At 50.4% G+C, this 25,736-nt stretch overlaps 1 protein-coding gene across 2 annotated transcripts; it reads left to right on the top strand.

Moving 5' to 3' along the window:
• Positions 1-91: 91 nt before the first annotated feature.
• DENND2C (DENN domain containing 2C) lies at positions 92-25,561 on the top strand. 2 transcript variants are annotated; one of them, XR_004360872.1, is made up of 19 exons: positions 92-124; positions 6,863-7,762; positions 9,322-9,470; positions 10,014-10,126; positions 10,485-10,652; positions 13,433-13,529; positions 14,244-14,288; positions 16,418-16,605; positions 18,690-18,799; positions 19,265-19,334; positions 19,677-19,754; positions 20,509-20,649; positions 21,316-21,464; positions 21,851-22,028; positions 22,354-22,395; positions 22,954-22,970; positions 23,345-23,450; positions 24,309-24,548; positions 24,827-24,914. XR_004360872.1 is itself a non-coding variant. In XM_032710719.1 (19 exons), exons 2-19 carry the CDS (start codon positions 6,984-6,986, stop codon positions 25,514-25,516), a joined length of 2,772 nt encoding a protein of 923 aa, XP_032566610.1. In that variant the 5' UTR covers positions 92-124; positions 6,863-6,983; the 3' UTR covers positions 25,517-25,561. The 2 variants fall into 2 exon arrangements, 1 of the variants encoding a protein (XP_032566610.1); XM_032710719.1 differs by lacking the exon at positions 22,954-22,970 and adding an exon at positions 25,485-25,561 and having other exon boundaries at positions 24,827-24,913.
• Positions 25,562-25,736: the final 175 nt, after the last annotated feature.

Here is a 25,736-nt window from a genome sequence, read left to right as displayed (position 1 = left end):
ACGGCTGTGTGCACCCGTGGGCGGGACTTTTACATGAGTGACGGGTACTCCAGCCAATGGGCGGCGGCTCCGTGCGCGGCGGGCGCGCCGTGCGGGAGCGGTGGCGGAGCGGGCCGAGGCCGCGGTGAGACGGGCGGGGGGCGCGGGCGGGAACGGGCGGGGGCTGCGGGACCGGGGGGGTTCGGGGCTTCCCGCAGTCACTGCCGGGCTCGCGGCTGCCGGCCCCGAGGGGTCCCCGTGTCCCGGCCCGGGGCAGGCGGCGAGCGGCCGGTGCAGCATCTTCGCCCTGGGCAGCGGGCGAACGGGCGGGAGGGAGCAGGTGACAGATCCAGCCACCGGCTGTCCTGGGGGAGAGCCGCCCCCTCGGCCTGGGAAGGGGAGCCCGGGGGGGTTGTCTCGTCCGTACGTGCAGGGAGGGTGCCGCGGGATCCGTCCAGGCTCCTGCCGGTGGTGTCCGGGGATGGGCTCAGCCTGACACGCGGGAGGTGAACCCCGGGAATCACCTCTGAACCCCAGGAAACACATATTCGCTATGGGGGTGAGGCTCCCCGGGGATCCTGCAGCGTATTCCCGTCCTCTGGGATATCCAAAACCCGTCCTGCAGACACCCTGCTGTCGGTGCTCCAGCCTGGGTCTCTTCCACCTCAACCACGCTGTGATTCCGCACTGAGTTTATTTAGGGCAAAGAACGTACTGCTGTGTGATTTTTTTGCGGTGGCACTCGGTGTTTGTGCTGTGCTGCACTGAGGTGCTCAGGCCCGAGTGGTTGCAGAGTCCTTGGGCACAGGGTGTGGGCTGGCACGCTGGACCAGTCTCCCCTTGCCTCTCCCAGTTCACTGCTCCCTCTGTTCCAGTTGCCGTGGCTGAACACAGCCTGTCTGAGAGGGCACCGGGCTGATATGAGTGTGGTAGAGCCCAGGCAGTGGTGGGAGCAATTCTTTCACAGCCGTGACTTATATCAGCAAGTGATGAAAGAAAAGCAGAAGAGCAGTTGCAGGATAAGCAGCCCCTGGAAATGTGTATTTGGGCAGTGGTGGCTGTGGTTTCTGCTCTGACCTGGAGAGTTGAGTCCTAGTGCTGCCTGTTGCTGCCTGGCAAAGTTCTTATCTCAGTCTTCCAGTGTGGATGTGACTCACTCTCTGCAGCTCTGGAACGCGTTATCTGGCTGATGTCTGAGAGGTTTTATGGTGTTACCTTGGTCTGCACCCTCTGAGCCTCCTGGGACAGCTGCCTCGGTGCTGCTGAGACTTTCCCAAAGGAATGGGTGGCTGTGGTGGCCCCACACAGCCTGTCTGGGCTGACCCATGTAAATCCACAGGGGCTCTGTGGACCACGAAGGTGGTCGTGGCTTTATGGTGATGTCAGCCCTGGGGGAAGCTTGAATCTCACCTCTGGTGGTGGCACTAAGGAATGGCTCCAGGATAAATTGTGTTTGAGTTTTAACTCTGTGCCCACCTTGGGTCTTAGTCCTTGTGTGCAGCTGCAGCATTCCTGGGATGGCAGCCAGCCCGTGGTGTAGGGGCTGAGTCAACTGCTGTTGTCAGTATTGCTGCCCTGGGCATTCAGATACTGTGAGTCAGGTTCAAACCCCACGACTGTAAAAATAGTACAGTGTGGGTTCTGTGTCCTCTGGTGTAAAAGCCTTCAGGGCTTACATGTTTAAAGGGTTCTGGTTTTGTTTTGTTTTGTTTTTTTCTTTTAACATGGGTAAAAACTTACTTTAGAAAAAGATTGTAAGTTGAAAGATCCAGATATATCTTTCTCATCAGTACAAAAGACTTAGACCCCGTGGCAGAGGTCAGACTTAATATCTTTTTATGGTGTAATTAGGATTAGCATCACGCTTTCTGTGTCCAGGGACTGTGCTCTACGTGGCCATGGATCTAATGAGGCAGAACTGTTCCTCAGTGTGAGATGCAGCAGCATGGAATGAGTTAATACCTCGTGGTTAGAGTTGCTTTGTATCAAGATGGAAATGACTAAGCACACTGCATTCCTGAAGTGTTACTTATTTTGATATAAAATCTGCTGCTTTGGTACTGCCCATGTCTGTCAGGCATCAGCATGGCAGAGTTGCTCAGAGGAGCTTCATGTTTGTTCTGCAGCTGAACAGAATGGGAGCAGCTGGAAGAGGTCTCTGCGGTGTTGGAAGTGCCCTCATTCCTCCAGGAATGAGCTGGCAGCTTCCCTAGACTGCAGAAGACCAGAAACTGTCTTTTATTTGGCTACTAACACAGCAGGCTTGGTGACAAGCAGGTCTCTTGGGTGGTTTGGGACTGCACAGCTCTCATAAAAGGAAATTGCTTCGGAGCTGCACGGACTCGCCGAGTCGGTGATTTGTGTGTTCCTGTGCCATTTGTGGAGCAGGACAAGGTAAGGAGCTCTGTCAGTGCCTTTGTTCAGCTGCTGGCGTGGGCAGGGGGCTGTGGGGTTCCAGCAGCACCTGCAGTGGGTGGGCTTGACCTCAGCACTAGGCAGTATTTTACTCTTGAAGAGCACTGGCAGCTTTCTCTCCGTGAGAATGTGGTTTCAGGAAACGGGATTGTCTTGAGACTTTGCATGGAAAATGTGTAATGTGCTCTCTGGCATTCAGGACTGGAAAAAGAGTCAGGGCTACCTGTCATGTGCTGTGAACGTGCCTCATTCTTCTCCTTTCTCTGGATAAAGGCTTGGAAGCTGTCTTCATGCAACTGGGATCAGAGAGGCAGTTAGGGAGAAATGTGTGACTCTTAGTCTAGAAATTATATCATTTTCCCCCAAACTGCTGCTTTCAGTGAAATAATTCAGTATTCTTGACTACACCGACCTGCTGTAAAGTCCTGATGCAGTAAGGATGATGAATTTGGCTTCTCTGGAAATACTGGGAAGCACATGAGAGCCACTGAAGGAGTTTGGGAGGAGATCTCAGGAGAGAAGCATCACAAATCTGGTTAGTTTGTGATGGGAATGATGTGTGTCGTGCCTGATATGAGTGCTGGCTGCCTGACCCAGGTGGTCTCTGCCAGTTCTATGTCCCTGAGCTGTTTTAGCCTGTCCTGGGCTGCATCTGGGGGGTGACCTTGTTTGGATCCCACCACCCCCGTGTGCTCTTTCTTCTACAAGGATCAGTCTCTACCCTTGCCCAAGCTCACAAGAGATTAAATGCCTGGTTCTTGATACCAGCCACTGCCTTGCAAGCCTGGGCAGGTGAAGGGCTGAATTCCTCTCCCCCTTATTATGGTTATTTTGGAAAAGGCAGTTCAGGGCTGTGTCTGGCAGAGCACTGAGCAGGGGAGAAGCTTTGAGCTTGTGCTCTGCTGTCTGTGTTTAAGATGAGCCAGGAGCTGTGTGTGTCTGGTTGTATCTGGTAGTTCTGAGATCAGTGATGTGCCTTGGAAAGATTTTTCCTTTGCACTCAAAACTTTTTGGCTTTTCAGGTGAGTGAAGCTTATTGCTTCACCTTCTCAGTAATAGAACTTCTCCAGCTGGTGTGTGGAGCTGCACGGGCTGGGGAAGTAACATTACGTGGCAGGTTTATGGTGAAGGAGAGGGAATAAACTCAGTGTGGGTCCTGTTCTGCAGATGTTCAAGGCCAGTTTGAATGGGGCTTGGAGCAACATGGACTAGTGGAAGGTGACCCTGTTGTGGAAGCAGAGATGTGGGCAGTGGGAGAGGGCAGGAGCATTGGGCTGATATGAGGAAGCAGGAATGTGTCTGTCTGGCTGAGGAAGCTGCAGCACAGGCAGTTTTTGTTGCACCCTCACCAACGTGAGTCATGGGAGGAAGGACATGGGGCAGGCTGGCAGAGCTGCCCTGCTTGGACACAGCAGGGATGGACCCAGCTGGAAAGCTGTGCAGGGCTACTCAGCCTGCTCTGTGCAGTGATTTGTCCTCGTGGATGATGGATAGCAGGAAAAGGTTCTTCCCCCAGAGGGTGGTGGGGCACTGAACAGGCTCCCCAGGGCAGTGGGCACGGCCCCAAGGCTGCCAGAGCTGGATGACACTTTCAGGCACAGGGTGAGATTTTGGGGTGTCCTGTGCAGGGCCAGGAGCTGCCCTCAATGATCCCTGTAGGTCCCTTCCAACTCAGCGTATTCTGTGATTCCATGCAGATGTTTTGCCAGGCTGCTCCTGGAGGAGCTGCCAGCTGGAGGATTTGGAGAGGAATTCCCTCTCAATATTCCCTTGGGAAACAAGGGAGCTGTTGGTGCAGCGTGTGGGCTTGCTGAGGGCACAGGCTGCCCATGCTCCATGAATTCTGGTCTGGAAGTGCTTAGTCCTGTGGATAAACCTGTTGCTCTGCACTGTAGAGTCCTTCACGGCCTCTCCCTGTGCTATTTCTGCATCCAGCAATCCTGTGTTTGAAGACCTGGAGGGCAGTGAAGGAGCCTGGTGTGAAGCTGCACTGGCTCAGGAGGCTGTTTCCCCCCTCTCCTCACCTGGCTGACCCCGACAGAGCCTTTCCTTCTTTGCCTGTGCCTCCAGTCCTCGGGAGCGTCCTGGAGCGCTGCTGCTGCTGCAGAGTAATTGCAGTGGCACAGGAAAAGGGAAAGCTGCTTTCCTGTCTGCTAATCAGGGCTGTGCAGACAGGGATGGAGGAAGGATGGCTCTGCTCTGGCTCAGGATGTTTTGGCAACAATGCCTATTTATAGGAGAGGGCAGGGGCCCCTCGCTGCCCTGCAGGAAGGGGTCTCACAGCGGCCTGGCTACGGAAGCATTGAGGGCAGGCTGGAATGCTGATGATGGAGCAAATATCCCCAGCTCTGTGCTTACCCAGATTGTCCAAGTTTATCCTGCTCACTGCTGAGTGGGAGAGTTATTGGCAGCTGTCTGGGACAGTGTGGTGAGCAATGCCAGACTGCAGGAGCCCACAGTGTGGGAGCTGCTTCCCACAGCGAGCAGTGCTGCTTTGGGGGAGGGTGACAGGGCAGCAGAGAGCCAAGGCTTGGTGCCATGTGTGCCCAAACCATCCCTGGACTGCTTGGGGAGCCCTGGGATCTCAGCTGTCTCACTGGTGATGTCGAGTAGAGGTACCAAGGCTGGTGCCAAGGCTGGTGCTTTGCTTTTAATTGCACCACAAATGCCTCAGCCAAGCGGGTCAGCAGTGCCAGGGACAGCACTGGAGCCTGGAATCTGAGGTGTGGTGCCAGCAGTGGGAAGGATGCGGGTCTGTGCTGTGGTGGGGACTCTCCACACCCAGCCTGGTGCGTGGGGCATCCTTGTCAGGCAGGTTTAAGCTCCTCTGTCTCCCAGCCTGGTTTGCTGCCCATCCTTGGCTCTGCCCACTCCTACAGGCTCTGGTGAGTCAGTGCAGGCTGAGTGTTGAAACAGCAGCTTTGAAGGACTTGTGTGTGGCAGTGGGAGCTGACTGGGTCTGTCAGGTGGAACCTGAGTACAGGTCTGCTGTGACTTTAGCCCCTGTTCCCACCTGGAGTGACTCTGGATTGCTTTCTGCAGAGATCCTCTGGTTTTGTGCATGTGTGGAATGGGCACTGCTTGCTGCTTGTTCTGCCTTTCGCAGCGAGACTTCTTGGTGCCAGGGGAATGTTACCAAAGCCAGAGTGGCCAGGCTTGCTGCCCTGGCCTGAGCCCAGCTTTGCTGAGCTTGTCTCCTAACACAAATGGGGAATGTTAAATAGACCTGGAGGGCTGGAACTTCTGAGATGGGATAATTGCCCAGAGAAAGGGAGGAACAGAGCTCGTTAGAGCCTAAGGGCTGCTGTCTTCTGTACAGGATGAGTTTTCAACTGTGCTGGCATATCTGAGGATATTGGGGGTGCCTTGTGAGCTACAGGTAGAGCCAAAGGGCTCTGAGGCTGAGGATCCACACGTGAAATGTCTGTGCTGAGGCCATCCTGGACCTGTAGGTGCTGGGTCTGTACAGCCACCCCAGTTCTCCCTGGTGCTTTCACCTGCCATCCTTGCTGGAATATCTGGAGGATGTTTGCTGTATCCTCTGGATTATACACTGGGATAGTCTCAAACATCACAGCTCCTGTTTGTGCAGGCTCTGCTTGGGTAGAAGAAGCCAGAGTGTTCCTTTAGCGTGTCTTCTCCTCTGCTGATCTTAACACAGGGCGATTTTTCTCCTGAGCATGAGAACTCACCAATTTCTTCTGCTTGTTAAAACTTTCCTGGCTGCAAACCACAGGCTGGGCACCACTGCCCTCCCGTCTCTCTGACGGCAAATGTAGGTCAGGTGTTGACAAACAGAACATCAGGCAGGTTTTTACTTGTGTTGTGCAGCAGGAGAGCAGTTCTGGGAGGAGGATGCACTCCTCCAGAGTCGGGCTCTTCTCCAGCCATCACAGCTGTTCTCGTCCTGTGTGAAGCTGCAGTGTCCTGCTGCTGCTGCCTCTCTGGAGAAGTAGATGTGCTTCCCTTTCTAGAGAGGTGGTGTTCCACGTCCTGCCGTGTCTCTGCTGAGTGGAGAGCTCACAGTGCTGCAGGGGTTTGGCTCGGTGCTGCCTGAGGTGCTCTGAGCAGGGCAGAGCATCAGGAGGAACTGCCTGGGCTGTGCCGGTCCAAGCAGAGGGGCTGGCTCAGATCCACGCTGCTGTGTTCCTCTTCCATGAAATAATTTCCTTGGGTTTGGACCCTTGGGATCCCTAACTGTGTTTTGTTCCTGTTGTGGTGTTTTGTTTGTTTTTTTAGCCGGTGAGGCCTCAACTTCCTTTCATTAACCCTCCCAAATGTGCGCTGCACAAACAGGCTTTGTGGGGAGCGCGCCCTGGAAGCCCGTCCTGAGCATGTGATTTGGGTTGGAATGTTCTTCAGCAACTGCCAGGGAGCAGCTGGAAGTTCTGAAGTTCGTGGGGGCTGGAAGTTCTGAAGTTCATGGCTGGAGCGCAGCTGATGGTTCTTGTCTCCCTTTTGTCCCCAGGTCGCGCGAGGAGGCAGCGCTGACGCCCGGGGGCTCTCCCACACTGCTGGGTGTGAGCAGGGCACAGGAGGACCTGGCCAAGGCTGGAGATGGGGTGTTTGTGAGCACAGTGGCACCTGCCATGCACCCAACGAGCTCTGTGGACAGCACCTTCTCCCGCTCGGCCGTGCAGACCCTCTCCCGCAGCCACTGCCGCAACATCAAGCAGAAGATCTCCCAGTGGGAGGGGAGGACACGGGGCTGCCCCGGCAAGGAGAGGCAGCAGCCAAAGGACTTTGGGGTGAAGTATGATCCCAGCTGCCATGCTGTATCCAACGTGAAGCCAGAGCACACGGAGAAGGGCGGGTCCAAAGATCCAAAGAGCCTGGGGTTGGACTTCAGGGAAGGTGCACGGACCTGCTTGCAGACTGGTGGCTGTGATGGCCCAGCTTCCCAAGCCAAGGGGAAAGGACAGGGGCAAACAGGCTTCCTGGCCCCAGGGGTGACACTGCCCCCAGGGAACTTCTATACCTCACAAGCTCTGTGGAGGAGAGCAGATCCCCCTCTGCCTGGCAAAGCCCCTCCTGTTCCCCTGGACCTTCAGAGGAAGCGAGGGGGCTCTGGCTCCACGGAAAAAGAACTGAAAATCAAAGGAGTGGACCCTCTCTGCAGGACAGAGAGGAGCTTGAAGAACATTTACTCTGAGGTTGAGGGGCAAGAGGAGGAGCCAGCTCCTGTCCCACCACCCAAACCCTGTAGGACTTTCCGCTACCTGGCAGAAAAGGGTGCTGGTGGTTGTAGAGATTCCAGTGCTACCAGGGAAGTTCCCCTGCAAAAGCAGTGTGGAAGGGGCCTGGTGTCATCCTCCAACAATCCTGAGAAGAGAACGGACAGCAGGAGGATCAGAGGGAGAGCCCAGAGGTACATAATTCCTCTCTCATGTCTGAAACGTGTTTCCTTACCTCAGTTTCTCGATGGGTTTAAGCAGCTTGCTTGCCACGATACCCTTGTGGAGGTGCTACTACTGCTGATGCCTCTGCTGAAGGGGAGAGGATATTCCTGGATGAAAGTATCCCCTTTCCAGCATTGTGTGTGCACTGCTTTTGCTGCTGATAATCTTGCAAAGAAGGCTATAGGCTCCAAACAGGTGTCAGCCCCACACCTTAGAACAGAGCGGAGTGACAATATGCTGGCCCCAGGGAGAGACCTGCCTGCTCCCTGCCTGCTCCCTGCCTGCTGCTTTGCCCTGAGCTTGCCCTCAGCTGCAGTTTGTGGATTGCAGACTGGCTTTCTGCTGGGGCACTGTGGCTGCTGAGTGTTTGGCTTTCCTGGGAGTGAAGGATTCTCTTGCTGCTTAAAGTTGAAGAGCGTGGGTTCCCCTGTTGCAATAAGTTTGGCTGGTTTTCCCTCTTTCCTGTGTGTAAAAAACCTCTGAGGTAGCTTGATGCTAGTTCTGCTTACAGAATTGGGGCAGCTTTGCTAGAGAAGTGTGCACATGACCATCAGGGAAGAGGCTTGAGGTCCTGAAACCTTTCACAGTGGCAAAGTGTGCGGCAACAACCCAAGTTTTCTGGGCTGAATCCCTGCCAGCTCCTTTGTGACCTCTGTGCCATAATTTTGAAATGCCAGCTCACAAATGCAGGAACACCCTGAGCATGAGTAGGAGAGGTCCAGTAGAAAGCAGTGCCCTGATTCTGAGCACTGCTGCAAGTCTGCAAAATGTGTTTTGGGTTCTTGCCTCTGACAGGATGGGACTCACTTGGACCCTGCTTGGCCATGGAGCCTCCAGCTTCAGTTTTAACTTAAAAATCTTCCAGAGTAAGTGAGTAGGACTCACTTGGTGTGCTGGTTTGGGCTGGGATGGAGTTAATTTTCTTCCTAGCAGCTTGTGTGGTGCTGTGTTTTGGGTTTGTGATGAAAATACTGATAACACAGCAGTGTGTCAGTCACTGCTGAGCTGTGCTTACCCAGAGTTGGGAGGGGACACAGCAGGGACAGCTGACCCCAAGTGACCCAAGGGATATTCCAGACTGTGTGATGTTGTGCTCAGCAATAAAAATTAGGCAAAGAAGGAGGAAAGGGGGAGACATTTGGAGTGAAGTCACTGTTGTATGTGATGGAGCCCTGCTCTCCTGGAGATACTGAACACCTCCCTGCCATGGAAAATAGGGAATGAATCCCTTGTTTTGCTTTGCTTGCATGTGCAGCTTGTGCTTTACCTTTTAAACTGTCTTTATCTCGACCCATGCATGTGTTTTCCCACTTTTACCCTCTGATTCTCTGCCCCATCCCGTGGGTGGGAGCGAGTGGCTGCGTGGGGCTGAGGGGTTAAACCTCAACACTTGGAAATCAGAGTCCAGAGTGGGGCATCCGTGTGCTGGATGGCCCCAAGGAGGGACCATACCGTGTGTGGACTGGAGACAGCAGCTCACTGCTACAGGCAGGTGCCTTTAGGAGAAGTTACACTGGTTTTCCTCCAGGAAATCCTTTGAGTTTGAGGACATCCAGGGCTTCCGCAGCCGGAGGGCAGCCACCAGCTCCCACAGACCTCGGGAAGAGACAAATGGCACCACAGGATCCAGGCTGGTCTACGCACAGTCAGAAGACAACATCTACGAGGACATCATCTGTATGTGCCTGTGCTTCTGGGGGATGCCCTCGCTTTATTTAAGGGTTGCAGTTTTGCTGGGGAGGGAGGAGTGAGGATGAGGATGAGGATCCTTTCCAGCCCTTTCCAGCTCTGTGACTTTTTAAGCCCTTCCCCATCTGGGGTTCTCTGTTGGTGTTAGTAGCTATCTGCATGTGAACAGCCTGTTTTCAGGTGTCCTGGAAGGTCACTGGGGTTGGTCTGTGCTAAACTGATGTCTTTATTAGCTCTTTGGATGCTTTGCTCGAGTGCTGCCCAGAGATCAGTGTGAACACTGCCAAATTAGCTGCTTTGCAACAGAGCTGCTTTCTCTGCAGGGGTGGAAGTGTTTTGTTCTGCTGTGTCCATGTACAGTTTGCCAAGTTGATTGCAGTGGGTTAGAAAGATCTTCGAGTGGTGGGAACCCATTTTAAAACAGGTCTCTCAGACCCGGCTCATAACTGCACACTTTCCCTGCTAATATTCCTTGCAGGAATACATGGCTTTGTCTCCTTTCATAAATCTCCCATCCAATGTTTTTTCCAGGTCCTGCAAAAGAGAACCCTTATGAAGATATCGGAGCACTGCCCTTACCCCTCTGGAAGGTCCCATCTGTCTGGAAGCTGCCCCCTCCCCGGAGCATCAGCAGGGCTCCCAAGGTAGGGTGGGGGCATTAAATGGTCAGATGTTTGCAGAGCCATCATCACAAGGTCACTACTTTGTGCTCACCCCCAGCCCCACATTCTCCACTGCAAGTCATTGGTTTTCCTTATTTTTTATTGTTTGTTATTGATGTAAATGATATGTAGTGTAAATAATGAACAGGGGCAGTTGATGAAGCTGCCAAGGAGCAAAAGAGTAGGAACAAGAGAGTGTTGGTGAGATGCTTCAGTGGGTGGGGTGGGGTGCAGAGTTTGGTAGAGCAGATTTACCACCTGTAATCTGACTCCTTTGACTCTGACCTTGGACCAAAGCTTGATCTCCTGCTTTACCATCTCTTCTGACTCTGTTTTCCAGCCTCCCCCAAAACCTCCCTTCCTCAGCCGCAAGTCTCTTGAGCTGAAGCCCTCCCAGACAAGTTTCCAGGGCAGAGTGGTGAAGGACACCTCTCTGCCCGTCACACTGTCCGAGTGGAAGCTGTTCCGAGCAGTGGAGGCTGCCAGCAGGAGAAAGAACTTGCCCTGGGTGAGATTTAAGCGTGAAATGTTTTCCTTGCGTGGCATTTCAAACTCCTGCTGCGTTGTAGGTGCTTTGTGAGTGGTCACAGAGCTGTTTGCCTGGCAGGTGGGTGCTGCTGGGCACTGCTGTGTGTGTGCACCAGTGACTCTGCTCATCCCATTCCCTCTCCAAGTGGCAGGGCAGGTGTTTGGGGATCAGAGGGCCGGTTCTAACTGGGACAGTGGTGGATTTGTTGGCCAAGAATCGACAGACAGAATTTGTTGGCCAAGAATCAACACTCAGTGTTGACCTGGAAATCAGGGCCGTGTGTGACTACAAGCTCTTCCTCCTGCTTTGTCATCTAAGCCTTGTTCCCAGTGTTTCCATGGAGTGTAAGGATGCTGGTTTTGTGCTCTCTGTGAGCTGAAGGGACAGTCCTGTACCATGGTGTGTGCATGTTCCCTGCTCCCAGTGACTGCTCAGACTCATCAAGTTCTCACTGCAGGCCCTGAGTTATTGGATGGCTCTGGAAAGCTGGGCCCTTGGTTCCTTGGCATGGTGGCTTGGAGTTCTTGACTTGGCATCAAGAACAGCTGTTCCATGGTCTAAAGGTGAAGAGAAGCAAATAGGGATAAGTGCATTTCACAAAGCCTTCATACAGTTGTCCCCTCTGGCCTCTCCCTCCTGCCTGGTTGCAAAGGCCAGAGGACTTAGAAAGGCTTTTAATCCACCTTCTTACTGTTGTAATTCTCATTTGATGCCTCGGGAACCTTTGTAGATGCTTGGATTGGTTACCAGCTTGTGTCCCTCAGTGATAAAATGCAGCATGTGCTGTAGAAGGAGAACTGCAGCTTCCACTGTGGTGGCACTTTGTGCATGGGACTCAAATCCCACTTGTGGTAGTGGCAAGGACTTAATTTTGCCCTGGTAAAATCATTTCACTTCTGCAGATCTTTTTCTCTTGTGAAAATCACGTGTCTTTGCTCAGATTGCCCAGGACTGTGAGGTAGAGTTGGACAGCTGCAAAAGCCTTTTCAAACCTTTAAAGTGCTTTGGAGTATCAAGTAACTCCTGTCTGTGCTTCTAAACAAGCTGTAGGTCTGGAAAATCAGAAAGGAGATGGCAAGATTACTAAAATGCTGTGATGGAGAGTATCTTTCATTTGGAGAGGGAAAATAAAACATTCTCCAGAAGCAAACCTATTCCAAAAATCTGGTAACAATTGACATGCAGGAAGAGCATTTGATTCTCTTTGCTCCTGAGGAATTGAGCCAAGATTGCTTGAGAGATTGAGAAAAGGACTGGAGTCTAAATAGAGAAAAACTTACTTTTTGCTTGAGAAACATATGGTTGCCCTAAACACACCCAGGGTCTTGTACTGGTGACTCAGCTGCACAAAAATCAGAACAGAAATGGTAATTCTCTAGGTAAGGCTGGATGAAAGGGGAAAGAAGGCAGATTTGGCAGGAGAAGCACTGCTTTGTGCTGTGGGCTCTTTGTTCCTTGCTGTCTCCTTGTGCTGGGAGGGCTGGCTGAGGAAGAAAATGGGGACAAATCGACTGGAAAAGAAGAGCTTAAGCCTAGTTTGCTGCGCTGGGGATGAAGGCTTGAGCTGAAAAACAGGTTCTCTCGAGTATCTTCCTTTTCATGCAGTATTTGTGGTGACAAATGGCTGGGCCCCACCCTCTAAATTCAGTTTAACGAATTCTTAACTTGAGACAAGAATGAACTTGACCTGCTCCCTGCACCCAGTGAAAATCCTTCTCCACATGAAGCAAGAGCCGCCTTTGATGTTGGGAGCCAGGGAGCCCCTGTGGCACTGCATTCCTGGCAGGTGAGGGGCAGGTCCAGGGCAGCCTGTGACAGGGTCACAAAACTTGTCAGGACTCTGGTTTTAGGGGTGCTGTGACCAGTAGAGGAAGATTAACAGAGTCAGCTCCAAGTGTCTAAATGCTGACCCTTCTTTCATGGCTTAGTCTGCGTTGAGCTGTGCTTTTTTCCAACCTTTTTCTTCCAGTGGATCAGGTCTGTGGTGTCCCTGCAGCACAGACACATTATTGTGTCCCACTCTCTGTCTTCACCCATGCAAAAATCACAGAATCCCAGAATGGTTTGGGTGGAAAGGCTCCAAAAGCTCATCTCGTTCCACCCCCTGCCATGAGCAAGGACCTTCCACTAGACCAGGTTGCTCCAATCCTGTCATTTTAGCAAACTACCCTGGAACAAGGGCTGTGCTTGGAGCAGCCTTGTTCTGTGCCTGACTTGTGCTTTGGGAAACTTCTTTGAGCTGACATCCAAATGCAGCAGCAAAGTTAAAAAACAACCCCAAAAAAGAGGCTCCAAGGTACAGTGAGAGAGCCCTGCTCTTTCTGGGCTTGGAAAGAATTGGGATGCTGGAGAATGTGTGGAATTCTGAGTCCTCTGTGATGGAGGGTTTTTAAGATGCTCTTGTAAGTGCCTTTGCAGTTGGCTTTTAATAGAAAATGGAGATGTGATGCCAGACAGTTTGTCACTTCTGCTGTTTGGTAAAGGAAGTGTGACAGTTTCCAGAATGTTGCCCAGTTTGGTGCCAGCTTTGGGTTGTGCTCACAGGAACCCCTCTGCTGCAGCAGAAATCTGTGCTCATTCATTCTGCAGTGAGCTGGGCCAGAAGTGCTCCAGCCTCTGAGCCAGGGTTCCTGGCAGGATTTGGGCAGCTTTTCCCAAGTGTTGTGGTGCTGGATTAGGGCTGTTGGGCTCCATCTGGTTGACACCCAGACCCTTTTCTGGACCCTCACATTAACCTCTGCTTCTGCTTTGGATTTCAGCTGGTACTGAAAATCCAGGAGATCTTTGATTCCAAGCGTGGAAAGAAGAAGGTGAAGCTGCTCAGTCCTGCTGGGAGAGAAGCACCTCCAGTGAAAGGTATTGTGGTCTCCAGCACCACTGTCTGTGCTGTAAAACCTCTTGAGTGGAAAATTCCTGTACACCCTGGCCTGGCACCACCACCCCACACTGGGCTGACACAGCAGTGCTAAACCCCACGTCTTGTGGCTGGAATTGAGCTTTCAGCATCGCTAGGATTGGCAACACTTGCCTAACCCAAGTTTAACACTGTCACAAGTGGAAGATTCTGAGCCTGAAGAGCTGAGCTACTGGATAAAAGTGCTTTTTCAAAGGAGCAGAGTAAAGCCAAAAATTCCTCAGAAAACCACTTGGCACAGGAACTACCTCTGACTACTCCACTCACTGCTTTTGTGCTCTAAAGTGATATTCCTGTGTTGTTCTGATTTTGTAGCCATAGTGTGGTCTTTATTTATAGTACATTCTGTTCAGCAGCTCTGCAAAGTTTTATACAGTATCAAATAAGCCCCTGGTTTCTGCTCTTTGCCTGTGTTCAGCTGACCTTCAGGTCATTTCCTGACAGCAGTGACTTGATGTCAACTCTGCTTTTTGAAATTCGCTGCTGTAACACATTTGCCAGCACCAGCTGCCCTTTGCTGGTGCTTTGGGCAGGATTGGTGGGCAGCCCTGAGGGATGTTGATCTGATGAGTCTCGAGTTGTCTCTCTTTCCCAACATTGGGTGTTGCCCATCTCCCTTCTGCATGGCTAATAAGTGAAAACTATGTGTGTTTCAGGTGAAACCAGTGGGAATGAAAGCGATACGGAAAATCAGCCAAAAAGTGAGTGAATCACAGGGGCTGGTCCTGTCCCCACAGCACTGCACCCTTGGCTAAGGCTCTGATGGGATGAGCACAATTAGTGGTGACTTCTGCTGAGGCAGAGAAAGGGAACCTCTGAGAGCTTCCCAGCTCCAAGGCTGGGAGCTGCTGCTGTGACAAATGATGCCTGAACACCAGAAAATAACTCTCTGAAACTCTTCTGAGTATTAGAAACAAAAAGCACTCATTTATTTACAGCAGGCTGGGTGCTCAGGAATCATTCCCAAAGCAGGGAATTACAGAGGTTCTGCAGTTTTTATACTGTAATATCTAGACATTACATCATCTGTTACATCCACTTCCCAAATCTCCTACAGTACCACCTTCACCCACCCCTGACACACCTCCCAAATTTGAGTCAGTGGTCCTGAAATGACCTCTCCTTCATTTTCCTCTTTGTCTTCCTCGTCATCTCTGTCCTCTCTGCAATGGATTCAAGGCCTCTGGGTAGCTTTGACTACTTATATAAAGTAGTGGGACTCTGTTATGTCTCTTTTTTAGTACATTTCTACAGATGAGTAGCTCTTCACCGTGCTAAAATCTTCTGCCTGTTGAAATTCTTCACAAGGAACGTTAAACAGCATTTTCAGAAATCTTGTACGAAGGTACTTAGTGAGCTAAAAGTAATAATGAGCTCTACTAAAACCTTATATAATATAGATTTTTAAGGCATCACAAACCAACCTCTATTTCTGCCACTTCCCATGAGTGCTGGAGGTTTAATGCCATTAATCTGCCCGTCACAAGAAACAGATTAATTTTGGGGTTGGTAGAGTCACACTTAACTAAAATATGTCTTCTGGGAGATTGTCCTTGGTCAGCTTTGCTGCCAACACTTGAGATTATTCCCCCCCTAATTCCTTCCCTTGGTTCTGTTTTATACAGTGCTGTGAGATGCCCTTTTCTCTGGGAGAAGGCACTTGTTTGTCTGGTTCCACAGTCCTGAGTTTGATCACAGATCCAAACTACAGACTTGAGACACCTCCTTGGTTTTGGCTGATGTGGTTGCCCAGAGAAGCTGTGGCTGCCCCAGCCCTGGAAGTGTCCAAGGCCAGGTTGGACGGGGCTTGGAGCAACCTGGGCTAGTGGAAGGTGTCCCTGCCCATGGCAGGGGGTGGGACAAAATGATCTTTAAGGTCCCTTCCAACCCAAACCATTCTGGGATTCTGTGAATTGTTTTAGGAGTTTCATTTGCTTGGAGGGAAACACACAAAAGGCCTTAACTTGGAACAAATAATGAAGTTCCACTTTTTTATGGTAAGGAGAGTAATGGAGAGTGAAGAATCTCTGCAGAAATACAGTGATTGAGTCACTGCCTGGTTTGAGAGTCGTTTGAAAGTGTCTAGAATGTGTCACGGTGCCTGGGCCACAGGAATTTCTGACGTCAGAGTGCTGTGCCTGTGCTTGTGAGTCTGTGCTGCCTGTCAGGGCACCCCAGCCTGGAGATTTCTTGGCCAGGAAACTGGCTCTGCCTTTCCTGAGTGCCAGTGCTGCTTTAGAGTCGCTGCCTGGCAGTTACTGGCATTTACTGGAGCGGGGCTTCCCTTGCCATTAGCACAGCACATCCCTCCAAGGTGCATGGGAAGAACATCAGGGCAGCAGGAGAATGCTGGGTATTGGTCAGGAGGGATTTGCAGAGCTGCTGCAAGGCCTGTGCTCCCTGTCTGAGTCATGGAACTGTTGAGGTTGGAAAAGACCTCTGAGGTCATCAAGTCCAACCATCAACCCAGTGCCATCACCACGTTCACCACTAACCCACGTCCCCAAGTGCCACATCCACACGTTTGATGAACACCTGCAGGGATGGTGACTCCCCCACTGCCCTGGGCAGCCTGTGCCAGTGCTTTACAACCCTTCCTGTGATGAAATTTTTCCTGTCATCCTGTCACTTGTCACCGGGGAGAAGGGCAGCTCTGTGCTTGAGGAGCTGACTCGGGTGTCCCGTATCCCGTGGAGAGAAGGAGGGATGTCAGGCAAATCCACCCATCTCTTTTCCCCCCTCTAGAGATGATGATGAGTCCTCTTCTGTGACCTGCAGGTGTGTGGCAGTGACAGCCACGGGCTGATTTGGGATTTATTCCTCCCTCCAGGTCGCCACAGGTGCCCACGGCAGGTTCAGGCAGCCTCCAAGAGGAACCCTCACTACCAGACCTTGGAGAGGGATCTCATTGAGCTGCAGGAGCAGCGGCTGTTTGAGCTCTTTGTGGTGGTGTCCCTGCACAAGAAGCCATCTGAGGTGACCTACACACCACAGATCATCCAGCAGTTCCCCAGCAAGGTAGGAGCTGCTTTGAATCCTGCCCACAAAACACACTCAGCAGTGTTTCCCTTCCTAGGGATGGGATACAGGCTTGGAATGTGAAGCACCTTGCTCTGTTACAGACCAAATGTATGGCACTGGGAGGTTGTTGAATATATTTCTTGGTAATGAGTTTATTGTCTTTTTTGGAACTAGGAACTAGGAATGCTCCTACTTAATTCAAATTTCCCAGAAATATCATAAATCCACACAGGATTGTGATACCTGCTGAGGCAGATGAGGGAGAGGAAGGGAGTGCATTGCTCTATTCCCAAAGCTGGCAGGATCTCATCCTGACAGTCTGATCTGTCAGCAAGGAGTGAAGCAATTTGACTGATGGTGCACAGGAACTGGAATCCCAGGGCTTTTATGCTTATTGACAGTATTTTGAAAAAAATAACAATAAAAAGGCAAAGCTGTGTGTACCAACCCCCCAGCCAGGGGAGAGCTGTGGAAGCTGAAGTGCTGTAGCTACCACGAGCCATTTGAAATAAGCTGTTCAGCCCAAATGGGTGACAAAGTCAGTGTGTGACTCTGAGTTATGGCTCAGTGTACACGGTTGTGAAGCTGAGATGGAGCCTTGATGCTTCTGTGGTTCCAGATTGAAATGAATATTCAGCTGTCACTGCCTAGGCTTGTACTGCTGCCTTCCACTGAAACCAGGACAAAGATAGGAATTCTAGCTGTGCTGCCAGGAGAGAGCCAGAGATCATTAAGGAATCTGCATGTCATCCAAATAGGTGATGTCAGATTGCTTGAGAGGGAGTTATGTGGGACCCCAGCAGGACCCACAGTGTCCCACTTCCAGCTGCCTAAAGGATTTATGCACAAGTAACTCCCGTGTCTTAAATGTGTGAATGCTCTGGATTCACAAGATGGATAAGGAACTACAGCCAGAAAGAGTGCACAGTGTTAATTTAGTAGGTAAAACTAAAAATACATAAATAATACTTGCTACAAGTGCAAACTTGAGGGTGTTAGGGGAAAAGAAGGAATGTGGCAGATTTAGCTGCAACCTCTCAGTCTGTCCACTGCCTTTGGGAAGGGCACTGCAGGGCTCCTCTCCTGCTGCCCCAGCAGACAACCCAGCTCTGCCATGTGGCTCTTTACTGCCTTTTGTAAGTGCACTGACACAACAAATTACTTTCTCAGTATTTATTTATTTTCTGCTCAGATTAAAGTGTTTTGATGAGTGGCTTATGATAGGACACTCTGTCATATTGGGATTTTGCAGGAAAGATTGCCAAGTAATTATGGAGGTGTTCTGATTACAGATTTGCCTCCCTGCTAATATTAGCCTTGCTTCCAAGTAATCTGCTGTCACCCTCTTCTTTGGGCTGTGTGCCCAAGGACATCAAAGCTTTTGTACAACTGTTACTCTGTGAAAATGCTGTTCTGTTTTCCTAATGTTCCTTTGAGCTGTCACAGCTTGGGACACTGGAATAGCCTGGATGTGCTGAGTGTCTAAAACCAGCTTTATGCCATAAACTTTCCACTTCTCAGGGGCATTTCCTGCTTAAATGTGATCTCTTATTTGAACACCTTCCTTTTTTCACTTTCTGGGCAGTTTTGTGTATGGAGAGTTGGCCTCTAGTCTTTGAGGGATTTGATTTGAACCCACACGTGGTGTAGCTGGAATGTGTGATTCAGAGACTGTTGTTGCACTCGAGTTATGAGTGATCTCTGCACATCACAAGCTGAACACATTCCTGTTCCTGTTAGTGTTTTCAAATCTCCTAGGGACAGAACCAAAGCAGGCTGACCCAGCCATTATCTGGGGGGTCAGTTCTGGCTTCATTCCCCAATAAACTTGAGTGCTTGTAAATCCTTACTGTGTTCTTACCAAGACCAGCTGAGTCATTTTACAAAGGTCCAGTCAGCAGGAAAAATGCAAGAGGGAACTGGGAATCTCGTATAGTCAGAATATATTCTCCTGTACCTGTGCATTAGTTATTTGATGGATCAGCATTTGGAAGTGTCAGGAAGATGCTTTCTCTGTTGTTTTAAATGCTGCAGCTGTGCACCAACCTCAGTGACTTCAAATGCATGTGTTACCCCTCCAGCCTGAACATCCCTTCAGACAGTCAAAGGATACTGAAGAGAGGCTAAAGGTCATTCCCAGATTCTGCTTTCCAGATCCCAAAGACTGGTTTCCTGCATCAGACCTTAAAAGGTAAAGACTTGGTTTTGAATGCTTGTGCCTGAAACAGGCACTGCTGAGAGCTTTGGTGTGTGCCAGAGGAACTGCAGCCAGAGCAAGGGAAAATGGGAAAGGCTGAATCCCCTGTGCAGGGGAAGATGAGATGGGGATGTGGGCTCAGAGTTCTGCTTCTGCCCAAGCACACTGTCTTTCCTTTAGGGAAATTTGTGACAACCAGCTGCTGGGGCTGGAAGTGCTTCTGCTGCTCCTTGGCTGAATGGAGAAGCAGCTGGGAAGGAGGAGAGCTGGAATAGCTCAGGGAGAGCCCATGGGCTGCAGGCTTTCCTCCTCAACAGAGCCTGGAGTCCTTGCTAACCACAGCCAGGGATCTTCAACATGACCAGGAGGAGAATGGCTTTATTTTGTGTGCTTTGTCAGTGTCTTCTCTGAGCTGTGTGGTGGGTTAACCCTGATTTAACCCTGCCTTTTGTTCCCCAGTGAAACGTTCTCCTTCGTGCTGACGGGTGAGGACGGCAGCCGCTGGTTTGGGTACTGCAAGAAGCTCCTGGTAAGGGTCTGTGTGTGGGCTGGAGGGTACAGAAGGCATTGCACAGTTACAGTCAGGTGCAGGGCACGAATCAGAGGTGGTTCTCCATGTGGGGTATGCAGCCTGTGCTGCTGTGGAGGTACCAACCCTTTAAATGCAGCGGGAAGGGTCATGGTGATCCCCAGAAACAGTGAAACGGGCTCTGGGCATGAAACAGCTCCTGAAACTGGGCATTCCTCAGGAATCTTTTAAGTCATAAGTGTAGAGGGAAGTGCAGCAGAAGGAATTCTGAGAATGAGAGGCAGTGTAGGGGCTGGGTTTTTCACCCCTGTTCTCAGCAGAGCTGTTGCTGTTGCCTTTCAGCCAGAAGGGAAGGGGAAGCGCCTGCCCGAGGTTTATTGCATCGTGAGCCGCCTGGGCTGCTTCAACCTCTTCTCCAAGGTGAGCTGGGGACAGCCTGTCACCCGAGTCTCTGACAGCCTGCAAGCTCCAGGAGGATGCTTCTGTCAAGCCTAGAATTGCTTAGTGATTGCAGCTCATCCCCTGAGAGTGGGGGTTTCCTACTGCCTTTGCTTTGAGAGGGAAAATAAAATTATACTAGTGCAGAGACTTGTGAGCCAATACACAGATCCTTCAGCAAATACTGTCAGGAAGTGGCTTCTGATACCTGTTGTTGTTGAGGGTGCCCCTTCATCCTCTTCTTCCATGACTTGGAAATGGAAAATCAGTTTGGGAATGGGGTAGATCTCACCTTGTTTCTTGTAGCACCAAGAAGAGGGGAGATAAAGAGGTGAAGAATGGGGAAAAGCGCTGCAGGTAAAGGGCAGAATAATACAGGGGTAAACTTTGATGAAAGCTGATTGTGATTGTTGGAGCAGAGAGTTTCTAGAACAATGTTCCAGGAAGGTTTCTTGGGGAGGGGGGTGGGATGTTGCTCCTCTTACTCCTCTAAATAATGACAACTTATTGCTACACACAAGACATTTCCTTCCAGTAGCAGGAGGCTGGAGAATGGAGAGTTGTGCTCACAGGAAGCTGTTCCTGTTTGGTTGTTCAGGCATTTGAGAGGGGCTTTCACAGGGGTCCCAAGCGAGGGGGAAGAGCTTCCCCAAAGCCTGGAATGCTCAGAGAGGGGCTCCCACCTCCCCTGGCTCACCAGCAGCAGTGAACCGGTGCCCCACGTGTTTTCTTGCAGATTTTGGATGAAGTGGAGAAGAGGAGAGAGATGTCCCCAGCCCTCGTGCACCCGTTCATGCGCAGTGTGATGGAGGCTCCGTTCCCTGCCCCAGGACGCACCATCACCGTCAGGAGTTTCCTGCCTGGAGCAGGAGATGAGGTAACAGGGATGAGGATGGGCTTCCCTCTGTTAGTGGGCTCTCTGGGACACAGAGCCTCTTTGCAAACTGCCCTGCAGTGATGCTGCCTGTAAATGATTAGTCTGGGGAAAATGCCCTGGAGTCGCAAGGGAGGTTGTTACAGAAACCAGCTTTCTGTGGAATCCCCTACATTGGAAGTGATTCCCTGCTTTTTAAGGAGGAGCTGTTGGGGAGGCCTCTGTGCTGCACCAACTGCCTGGGCCACGGGGTTCCACTTAGGACCATAAAATATCCTGAGCTTGAAGGACCCACAAGGATCATCCAGTCCAACTGCTGGCCCTGCACAGGACACCCCAAAATCTCACCCTGTCCCTCAGAGCGTTGTCCAAACACCCCTTGAGCTCTGGCAGCCTTGGGGCTGTGACCACTGCCCTGAGGAGCCTGTTCAGTGGCCAACCACCCTCTGGGGGAAGAACCTTTCCCTGATATCCAACATAACCCTCCCCTGGCACAGCTCCAGCCGTTCCCTTGTGTCCTGTCTCTGGTCACAGAGAGCAGAGATCAGAGCTGCCCCTCGTGAGGAAGCTGCAGACCCTGATGAGCTCTGACTTCAGGGTCCTCTTCTGCAGGCTGAGGGGCAGCAGCTCTGGGCTCCCCCAGCGCTCTGTGTCTCTCTCACCCCTCAGGTGATGGAGCTCTGCCGCCCCTTGGACTCTCGGCTCGAACACGTTGACTTTGAGTGCCTCTTCCAGTGTCTCAGTGTCCCCCACACCATTCGGGTCTTTGCCTCTCTCCTGCTGGAAAGGAGGGTCATCTTTGTGGCTGACAACTTAAGGTAACAACTGAGTGTGACTGAGTAGTTCATTCTGAGGGGTACTGTTGTTGGATACTGTTATTTCTTCTGCCTTTGGGCCTGTTCCATGTGCGAGCCTCTTTACTTTTTGTGATTAGTTGCATTTGAAAACCTTTTGCACTCGCCACACAACCTGTGCATGCTTAGATTTTGGAGTCTGCTGTTTACACAAGAGGAAATATGTTTACTTTACCTTTTTAGTCTGGGTTGATGCTGTTTTAGCTCCCCATAACTGACTTTAAAAGTGGGTGCACGGGACTTCTGCTGCTGCACACAAACACTTGCCCTGAGCGTTTCTAACCTGTGGCTGGAGCTGAGACCTGAAGGAAACGCTGACAATCCACCCTGTGCCTCTCTCACCTTTCCAGCACTCTGTCTAAGTGTGGCCACGCTGCTGTTGCAACACTTTACCCCTTCACCTGGCAGCACACCTACATCCCAGTCCTGCCAGCCTCTATGATCGATATCGTGTGCTCTCCGACCCCGTTCCTTATTGGTATTCTCTCCTGCTCCTTACCACAGCTCCAGGACCTGCCCATAGAAGAGGTGAGAATGGGGTGAGGGAAAACATCAGTGGGATGAGGTTGCCCCCTCTGGAATAATCTCTGGATTCTGTCTTAATATAAACTCAAACCTTTTGAGAAGTTGGTGAACTTGGCGGACACCGGTCAGGGTGTCCCAGTGTTATCAAAGATAAATATTGTTCACTGTTCTTAGAGACAGGAATATTCACTGTTCTTAGACACAGGCTGCAGTTAGGCAGAATTTGTGTGACAGGACATTTAAAAAACAACAAAAAAAAGTTGGGTTTGTTTTCTGTACAGCAACATACCTGGTTACGAGTCAGTGTGTTTTGTACATCTTTCCTCAGGTTCTCATTGTTGATCTTTGTGCTGACAAGTTCTTGCAAGAGGTGAGTGAAATAACAGTACCAGTCACTCATGCCAGGAAAAGGCATCAATGAAAGAAATAAAAACAAGCACTCAGGATAAGCTGGTGTTCGTATGTAGACTCCAGTGGCTGAAGAAATACCTTGTAATCCCTTTGGGCTGACAGAGAAGGGAACAGGTTTAAAAATCCCATTTGCTTGATATGGAGAGCTCTGCAAAGCCAAAGATGCTGCTTGTCTGAGCTGAATTTAAAAGTGGATACCTGGTTTATTATGTGAAGGGGATCACTAAGATTCTCTGCTGCCTTCTGGCTGTCTCTCCCTGTACTTGTTCTGTAAAATACTTTCTCCTCTCTCATGTAGGTGGGGCATGTTTGTTGGTTTGGGTTGTTGTTTTCCCCAGGAGTGATAATCTAGGGAACAAATTACCACAGTTCACTTGTGGTTCTTTGCTGAACTCCACCTAAAGTGCTTCTGCATCACCAGACAAGGACCTACAAACACACTGAGATATTTATTTCTAGTTCAGGAGGATATTTGCTTCTCCTTTCCCTTGCCTCACTGTCCTGTTTTGCATTGCAGCCTGCAACTGGAGAAAGGTATTAAAGGATTGGGGTTTTTTTAAAACCCCAATTTTTGGGGGTTGAGACTTGTCATATTTTCTCAACAGACTTGTTGTTGTTTGTTGTGTGTTTTATCACTGGTGAAATAAGCCTGAGTCTGTGTCGTGGTGTTCTGTGTTGGCCAGCTGTGTGTGTGACTTTAACAGAACGTGTTTGGAGGGTGCTGGGCAAATATTTTTCATTTCTGTGGCTACAGAGCAAATACATTGCTCCACCAAGATCCACCATATCCCAGAGTAACTCCCCTCCAACTGCTTTAGGCATGTTATGGATATTTCTAATCTGTTCCCTGGTTCTGCTGATGCTGGATCTAACACAAAAATGCTTCCTTGGCCAATTTTTGTCTGTAGGTATCAGACGAAGACGAGATCCTGCCTCATAAACTCCAGGCTGCACTTGTACAAGTCTTGGAAGAACGAAGTGAAATCCTGTCACATGGGCAGAGTGACACACAAGGTACTTCTAGGGAAAATTTTCTGTGGAAAAGTGTTTTCCCATTAGCAGATCTTTATAGCTGCTGTGGAGTTGGTATAAAAATGAGCAAATGGGAATAAGGGACGTTAAGAAGGGACATTTTAGCTGTTTCCCTGTGATCCTACTGAGAACATCTTCCTTGTGAACGTGTGAGAAGTTTGGTGTGCTGACAGTTGTTCCTCTTTTCACAATCAGTATGTGCAGAGCTGTAGTTTTCCTTGGGCCAAGGGCATCAGTTCCTGGGCTTTGAGTTTTCTTTGATTTTTCTTAAGTGGCAGAGACGATGCTTTTCTCAAACAGAGAGTTTCTGTACTTTAGAAGGTACTCTTAGAAGATCATTTTCAAAGCTGGACTGATTTATACATAGTCCATCAGATAAGGAAGTGTGAGAGTTTTAAAAAGCATTGGATGGCTGCAGAGAATGGCATTGTCAAATGATGTAATTCCATACACATGAGAGGTAACAAAGTTAGTTTTCCAGTGGGTTTGTGTTCTGTAGTTTGTCTCATTCTTTAAGAGAATTAAACTTAGCCTGTCAGCATATTAGACACGAGATGTTTGGCAGGAAAAATGAAATTCTGAATGTTTTAACTACTAGAAAGGCTTTAGAATTGAACCTGTCCCAGCTGCAGCACAAAGCTGACATGGGAAATTGATTATTTGAGCTGTGACCAGTTTGATGTCAAAGAGTCATCTGAGATTTCATAGTCTGAGACAGCCAGCCCAAAAAATAACTGAGGTCACTGCTCTCCTAAGAGCTAAGAAGGACCTAAGAGCTGCTTCTCCTTTAGAAGAGGAATGACCAAAGTGATGGGAAATCCCTCCGTGTCCTCCTCACAGGGGACATGACTCTGAACTCGCTGGTCTCTGAGGCTTTTGTGCAGTTCTTTGTGGAGATTGTGGGGCACTACTCCCTGCACATGAACGTCACGGAGAAGGGGGAGCGGGTGTTCCAGCGGGAGCCCTTCCGCAAATCCCACGTGTCCCGCAACGTGCGCCACTTCCTGCAGTTCTTCATGGAAACCCAGATGTTTGCAGGGTTCATCCAGGACCGGGAGCTGAGCAAGAACGTGGTCAAAGGTAGGTTTGATCTTTCTTCTCATCCTGGAAAGTTGTCCTGTTGGGATTTTGGCGTGTGGGATAGCCCCGTTCTCCTCCAGTTACTCAACAAAATTCATCTTATGGAGCAAAGAGTTGTTGCATCTCTCCTTTCTGGGCTCGATCCTGCAGGTTACAGACACTACATGCAGCATTTCCTTTCATAACCTTGTTAATCATTGAAGATGCCACGTGGTAAAGGGTGCAGTAGCTCATCTAGGTGAGTGATTTTTAATTTTTTTGTATTTTTTTCTCTCTAGGCCTTTTTGAGGTCCGTGCCTTGGAGTATTTGGAGAGTATTCCGGAGACAGAACGAACTGGAATGAACAAAATCCTTCGCAGCCTTGGTAAAGGGAGACCCTTGATTTTTGTTGATTTTTAATTTTTTTAATTAATTTTAGCTATTGAATAATTAATTTGATGCAAAGGAGAGCAGGGCCCCTTCTTTGCCTTGTGCACTTGTGTTCCTTTGTTTAGATTTGCCCCTTCAGGAGATGCTGAACACTTTGCAAGATTTTTCTTTTATTTTTAAGCTTTTGCATCTTTATCTAAAGTTTATGGGAGGTGCTGCTCTGGGGGATGTCCAGGCTTGATCCTTAACTGTGATCCTGGCTGAGGACACACTCAGAGGGCAGAAGTTGTGTCTGTAGCAGAGTGTGGCCATGTGTGACTCAGCCAGATGCTCCTGGCGTGTCTCCAGCTCACAGAATCATGGAATGGTTTGGGTTGGGAGGGACATTAAAGCCTATCTCATTCCACCCCCTGCCGGGGCAGGGACACCTTCCACTAGCCCAGGTTGCTCCAAGCCCCATCCAACCTGGCCTTGGACACTTCCAGGGATGGAGCAGCCACAGCTTCTCTGGGCAACCTGTGCCCACCCTCACATAAATCTCCTAGAGCTGTTTTTTTTCCCCGCAGGCAGCAAAATGAAATTTCTCCAGAAGAAGTGACCGGGCGCTGCTGCGGGACAGCGGCGGGACCGGGGCGGGGGAGCCGCCGGGCCCCGCCTGGGGCCGGGCTCCCTGTGCGGGGCGGGGGCTCCGTGTGTGTGTGTGCTGCGTTAACAGTCATCTCATGGATCGAGATCCAACTCACGGATCGAGATCCAGCTCGTGGATCAATAACCAGCTCATGGATCCAAACCCTTCCCGTGTCTCCGTTCTTTGCGGG

Source organism: Chiroxiphia lanceolata, chromosome 25 (assembly GCF_009829145.1).
Source record: "Chiroxiphia lanceolata isolate bChiLan1 chromosome 25, bChiLan1.pri, whole genome shotgun sequence".
NCBI classification, from domain to species: domain Eukaryota; kingdom Metazoa; phylum Chordata; class Aves; order Passeriformes; family Pipridae; genus Chiroxiphia; species Chiroxiphia lanceolata.
The sequence above is the reverse complement of the archived record's forward strand: the minus strand, read 5'-3'. Positions and strand labels throughout refer to the sequence as shown.